Raw genomic sequence first — 7,500 nt, forward strand, 5'->3', positions numbered from 1 at the left:
TACTACTAATAATAAATATATATGTATATGTATTATATATGCTATGTTGAAAAAATGTTTATTGAAATATTATTTGTTTATGATTTATATAAGAAAAAAAACAAGAACCTACAACTGATTTTTTTCTTTTCTTTTTACACAAGAGCAATTTAAGAAAGAGGAGGCACCAGAATGCAAAACCCTTTAGCAGACAAAGCGCTGTAGACGAAATATTGTTCGGAGACTTAGAGTGGAATTTTATTGAAAATATAGTTTGTGCATTGTGGGTTTTTCTTCCATTTATTTATATGTTTTGTAGTTGGGGATAGTTACAGCATAAAAACACTGTTACTCAAAACAAGAAATCCCTCTACAGAAAAATAACTCTACTCAAAATAAAAATGTACTAAATCACTATTGATACAGTGAGGATGACGGCGAGACAACAACAACGACAAAAAAAAAAGAAAAAAAATCAGCGAATACGTATCGTTGTACAGTATCCCTGAAGAAAAATGAAAAGAAAAAAAATGCCGAAAAAAATATAATCAATTCAAATATCAAAGTAGGATTACTTTTTTGGGGTCATTTTACTAACTTTTTTCCCCTTTTACCAACACCATTGACCTGTGACCTCCCGATAACGAACCTCTTCGTGTTGTGAACTCTTATGGTGACCTACTTGTGTCTTAAGATGATGAAGGTGACCTTGATATCCCTGAGCCTGCTTGTTTATTCGTGTGTTAAAAGGTCATTTCCCTCCTCTAAACAATGGACTAAACTCTCTTTTGGGTACATCAGCTTGGCAATTTTCTTGGGCTGGCTGTTGTTGTTGCTGTTATTATCATTGCTATTATTATTATCATTATTATTGCTGTTATCATTATTGTTGTTGTTATCATTATTGTTGTTATTATTGTTGTCAATGTTATTGTTATTGTCATTATTACTGTTATTGTTGTTATTATCATTATTATCATTATCAATATTATCCATGTTGGTGGTGTTCTTGTTATTATCATCAATTATTATCATCATTATCATCATCATTATTATAATTGTTTTCATCATTATCACTATTATCGTACATTATTATTATCGTTATTACTGTCACTATCATTATTTCATCACCGTTATCATTATTCTTATCATCACCATTACCCTTACATTGTTATTTCCGTCACCATAATTATCCATAACACCATTCACATTATTTCTTTTTCCGATCAGTGACACTTTCTTCCTATTGTTTGCCGAAAAGTATAGGCTACAGACCAGTGGTTCCCGACCAATATATAATAATCTTTATGGCCCGTTTCGTGAGTCTTCCTCTTTTCAGTCGGTTGGTAGAGCACAAGAACAGTATATGGAAAGATCCCAGTTTATTAATATGTGGGAGAGAAGTATATATAGGTGCTATGGGTGAGATTAGATTCCCTTTAACTCGATGTCCTAATTTTCATATTGCTTAATTTCCATAGGTTTCATGGCCCCAGAATGTATGCCATGGCCCCCAGGCTGGCAACCCCTGCTATAACGGCTATACATCGCACTACCAAGGGAGTTTGCATGTGTAATTAACAAGCATGCTAGCAAACCTTCCATGCTTTCTTTCCTTTTTCATTTCAGTAGCATAATCTTTTACATTGTTTTTTATTATTATCATTATTTTAGTGGCATAATCTTCTTTCGTTTATATATATGTATATGTATATATATATATATATATATATATATATATATATATATATATATATATATATATATATATATATATATATATATATATATATATATATAAATGACAAAATATTTTTTATACTTCCTATCCCTATACTACTACGCGGCCTCATTACTGCGCTTATCATTAAGCTGTTATGCTCGTTACCATTATATCATTACATTTGCTGTCATCGCGCAGTTAGGGTGGTTATTATCATGAAGTTATGCCTTTATGAGAAAAGAGAGGAAGAGGGAGCGAGTAAGAGAGGAAAAGAGAGAGAGAGGAGGAGCAAGCGATTAAAAGATGAAGAAAGAGAGACTGGGGTTAGAGAGGGAGAGAGAGAGAGAGAGAGAGAGAGAGAGAGAGAGAGAGAGAGAGAGAGAGAGAGAGAGAGAGAGAGAGAGAGAGAGAGAATGAAAAAAGGAAGAGAGAGAGAGAGAGAGAGAGGAAAAAACAGAGATTGAAAGAAAGAGAGGAATAGAAATACATACAATAAAAAGAAAAGAAAGTGAACAGAAAAAATACGAAGTGAAAGAAAGAACCCACCAGTATTTTTCGTCATTTATTTCGTATATCTACACGCCGTTGTCGTAGGCATTTCGCTTTGGGTAATGCATACGCCTTTCTAAGAATACCTTTGTTTATGACCGCCATTAAGTTAATGAATGCCCAGAAAGCCAAGTGCGCTACGGAAGCGTGTTTCATTTGCCATATTTCAATGTCATCCTTCAACAAGCAGTGTTTATCAGTTTTTTGACTGACTTTCAGGTTAGGCTTTCGGTTGAAAGAAATGGGTATTTCACACACACACTCAGACTCTCTCTCTCTCTCTTTCATACCCACACACACACCCAACAACAACACACACACACACACACACACACACACACACACACACACACACACACACACACACACACATATATATATATATATATATATATGTGTGTGTGTGTGTGTGTGTGTGTGTGTGTGTGTGTGTGTGTGTGTGTGTATATATATATATATATATATAAATATATATATATATATATATATATATATATATATATGTATGTATGTATGTATAAAATATAGGAAATCCACGGCCCACTATTCATGGACACGGCACAGAATCCAAACGCATTACTATAAGATATGAAAGGATCAAGAACTGAAGTAATTACTTTATATAACTGATATAAATCAGAGACCGTCTAAAAAGAATCTTACCTTTATAGAAAACGGAGAGACGGTTGTTAATGTAGCGTAAAAAGTCATAAGATCTCAGTTCGACACTTGCTGGCGCCCTTCTTTACAAATAAGGTATCCGTATGATTTTGTTTTTCATTTAATAGAATAATTCGTTTTAAGTTCCGAAGACGATTTGTTGTTGTTGTTGTTGTTGTTGTTATTTGACTAAGATTATTTCATTCACGTTCCTGTAAATTAAGATTGTATCGTTAACGTTCTTTGATTGAAAGTATTTCTCACACGTTCGTTGACTATGTATATATAGTTCACGTTCTTTGATTGAATAAAGTCAATTGAAATTTCAGGTTCTTTCTAGAGTATTCCCAGCACTTTCTTTGAATTGAAAGTATGTCAATCGCGTTCTTTCTCACTGACTTATTCGATTCTTCATCGTCTTCGTACGACCAAGAAATGCCCTCCTTCTTGGAAGCGAAGCCGCAGACTGACTCACGGAATCGAACCCTAGTCGGACACCGCGATCGAAACGTGACCTGAGACTTCGAACTCGATTCCCCGAGACTTCGAACGCGAAACATCAAGATTTCGGACGCGAGTTACCATAATGCGAACCCAAGAATCAGAGACTTCGAACCCGAGAATCAGAGGCTTCGAACCCGATCCTCAGAAACCTTGAACACGAGACACCGAGACTATTCGGTCCTCAGAAGCTTCGAACCCGGTACTCCGAGACTTCGAACCTGAATCACCGAAACCTCTAATCCGCGACTCCGAGACTTCGAACCCCAACTACCCTGCTCCTACAACGCGGACTTATGTCAGAACCCCCACCCCCCCCTGTTACATCGACTTGTGATTGGATTTCCACACGTCACGCCAACATGTGAGCTAAAAATAGAACGTGACGACGATGTAACTATGTATGGGTCGAAGTAGAAGAGCTTTTTAGGGTGTGGGGGTGTGGGTGGGGGTGGTGGGAGAGGAGGGGTTGGGGGGGTGTTGGGGGTGGCGGAAGTGGCTGAATTTAGAACACGTAGGTTATACATAGCTCTCTCTCTCTCGTACATCATGTTGTATGTTGCCTTTTGGCTTAATACGTATCGGATTACATGTGCATTCTTTAGATAGCTCCGGTTCTCATATCCGTTTTATTGATGTGTTATTACTATATTTCTTTGATTATCATTTTCGTTACATGTTATTATTATCATTACTGGTGTTACCGTTATTGGTATTATCATCATTATGACGATTATTATTATTATCGATAATATCGGAATTATGATTGTTGTTACTACTATTATTGATGTTATTGCCATCATTATTATTACCATTGTCGTTATTGTTCCTATTAATATCATTATTGATAGCAGTAGTAGAAGTACCGTAATTGCCATCATTAGCATAATTGTTGGTGTTGTTGTTATCATTATTGTTGCTATTATCATTATTATTATTATCATTATTATGTATTGTTATTATTATCATCATTATCATCATCATTATTACTATTATTATAATCATTGTTATCGTTATAATCATTATTATTTTCTTGTCATTTTCATTATTATCATTATCATCATCATCATCATCATCTACAGATATCTTTACCGATGCTTATCAGTACAGAAAAGCGTCATGACTGAACTGAAGAAAATACGCCAACTCTTGTTTTGATGCATCATTAATACACAATACCAGGCATACCACAACCACGTCACAACCTCCATACCATCGCATGGCTGATCTTAGTACCTTACAAGACACAAAGTACGTGGTATACTATTTTTGTATATGTCTCCCTAGGTTTGTATAAATATATCAAATATAACTCAATATAATCTATGCATTACGCGGTATGTGTACCTTTTAGCATATACTGACCACAAGCTAGTATGCTTTATATATCTATTTTTACGTATATTCCATTTGATAGATATCATTTAACATATACAGAAGACAAGGTATATACATCTCTTTTTTTACATATATATCATTTGATATACATTATTTAACATAAACAGTACGCAAGGTATATATATATATTTTTTTTACAAATATACTATTTGATAGATATCATGTAACATATACAGAACAAAAGGTATATACAAGCTTAAAATCTTTCTTACTCACACGATATACGATATACAATGTATCCGATACTTCAGATAGCTCTTAGCACAATCCATGAAATGCAACAATGCCACACAACAGACACCTCGCAAACGTTTTCGAAAATATATCGTTTTGAAAAGAAAGAAAGAGAAATGCAGAAGAGCAAAAGACAAACGAACAATTTACCTTTACACGTAGGACAAGTAAATCCAGACTGAGAGTTGAGCAGGGATTCGGACATGGATTCCATTAGGTCCATCAACCCGGCTAGACGCTGCGGGAGAGGGATGGTAATGATAAAGAGAATGGCAAAGAGATGACGATAATAAAATTAGTTGTAAGGAGGGTGCTAATGGAAGGTAATTTTGATGGAGACCATTATAGAAAATGATGAAAATATGATGATAGAATTGTAAAGGGGAGGAGGATAAGAAAAATGATGACGGTGGGTGCAATAGTAGTTGAAACGCGGTGGGAGAGGGATAGTAAGGATAAAGAAAATGATGAATAGATAATGTGATGATAATTTTGGTTGCAAGGAGGAGGAGGATAAAAAAAATGATGACGGTGAGTGTAATAGTGGTTGAGACGTGGGAGAGGGATAGTAATGATAAAGAAAAAGATGAAGAGATAATGATGATAACGCTGGTTGTAAGGAAGATGATAATGATAAAAAGATAATGGTGATCGTAATAGCGATTGAGACACTGTGGGAGAGGGATGGTCATGAAAATCGTGGTGGTGATAAAAGTAATGATGGCGATGATAATAAAGATAACAATGATAGTAATTGTATTAATTATAACAACAACGACAGTGATAGTAATCATAATGATAATAATGTCAACAAAAATATTCTAGTGATAGTAATGATAATAATATTAACAAAAATGTTCATGATAGTCATAGCAATGATGATAATGAAAATAATAATAACAAAAATGTTCATGATAGTGATAGCAATGATGATAGTGATAATAATGTGGGTGACAGCAGACGGCGAGCAAGGATGATAATGATAATGATGATAGATGAAAATCATAACAACAATAGCAGAATGGTCCTACAGAAGGAGGTTAATTGCTTCATTGGCCGTGATAATTGCGATGATAATGATGATTATACTGATAATAGATACGCGATGGGAATAAAGAGATCATGATAATAATGGTTACAATAACGGTCATGATTATGTGAAGTGTAATGATGATAGTGTCTATGGGAAAAAAAAACTGACACTGAAAAGGATATTAAAGAAAATCGCGATAACTGTAAGGAAAGCAGGGAGAAAATAATGATTATGAAAACCATAGTGTAATACCAGCGAGGATATTAATGGTAGCAACGGTAATTATTCAGATCATTACATGTGGTATTATGATTGCAATACTGATTATCATTATCATATGTGATATTATGGTTGTAATATTTTTAAAAAGTGAGAATAATAATGAAAATGGTCGTATTATGAGAAAATAGAGAATAAATACAAAAGTAATGAGAACGATTACAAAGGTATTATATTAAAACCATAGTGGTGATAACATTAACGTGAATTACAATAAAAAAGTTATTCAAAACCGCTCACTATTATCGCCTAAAGAGGAGAGAATGTTCGTTAATGTTGATGTAAATATGATAATAAAGGTATTAATAATAAAAAAAATACATGCTTGAAAAAATGTATAATCAATATCAGATCCGAAACAAAAGACAGAAAAAGAAAATGGAAAAATGTAGAACAAACTTAAAAGATAATGCAAGGTAACACTCCGATAAACATGTAGGTATGTAGGTTTATGATAACGAAGGGAGCACCGGCCTCATAATTAAGCAAAATAAACACATACTTAAGGAACCGCAAGAAGGGGGAAGGGGGAAGGGAAGAAGAGGGAGGGGAAGGAGGAAGGGAGGATGGGGGATAGGGGAAGGGAGGAAAAGGGAGGGGAAGGGGGAAATGGGGGGACGGGGAAGGGGGGAAGGGGAAACTGGGGGTGGATAGGGGAGGGGGGAAGGGGAAGGGAGGAAGGGGGATAAGGGAAGGGAGGAAGAGGGAGGGGAAGGGGGAAGGGGGGACGATGGGGAGGGGGGAGGGGGAGGGGGAAGGGGAGCAAACATAGTAATTTTGAACTTGCTTGTCGCGTCCTCGGCTCTTTAACTGAGGTCGGGTTTAAAGGCAGTTCTCTGAAGTCAGCAATTATCGTTACTATTGTCATATTTAGTAGCAGTGGTAGTAGTAAAAGTAGTAAAAATAGTGTTTTGTTGTTCTTCCCTACGATATTTTATTCAAATTTGTTTAACATGAATCTTGCGCACACGCATACACACACACACACACACACACACACACACACACACACACACACACACACACACACACACACACACACACACACACACACACACACACACATACACACACACACACACACACACACACACACACACACACACACACACACACACACACACACACACACACACACACACAC

General features: G+C 35.6%; 1 protein-coding gene across 1 annotated transcript in view; it reads right to left on the minus strand.

Annotated features, from left to right (window-relative positions):
* The window catches only part of LOC113810798 (probable E3 ubiquitin-protein ligase HECTD2), a 75,833-nt gene that overhangs the window by 61,293 nt on the left and 7,040 nt on the right, over positions 1 to 7,500 (minus strand). Inside the window, exon 2 of the mRNA XM_070118841.1 lies at positions 5,195 to 5,282. Coding sequence (XP_069974942.1) covers positions 5,195 to 5,282 — 88 coding nt within the window. The remainder of the gene's footprint in view (positions 1 to 5,194; positions 5,283 to 7,500) is intronic.

The sequence above is a fragment of the Penaeus vannamei genome, chromosome 43 (assembly GCF_042767895.1).
Source record: "Penaeus vannamei isolate JL-2024 chromosome 43, ASM4276789v1, whole genome shotgun sequence".
NCBI classification, from domain to species: domain Eukaryota; kingdom Metazoa; phylum Arthropoda; class Malacostraca; order Decapoda; family Penaeidae; genus Penaeus; species Penaeus vannamei.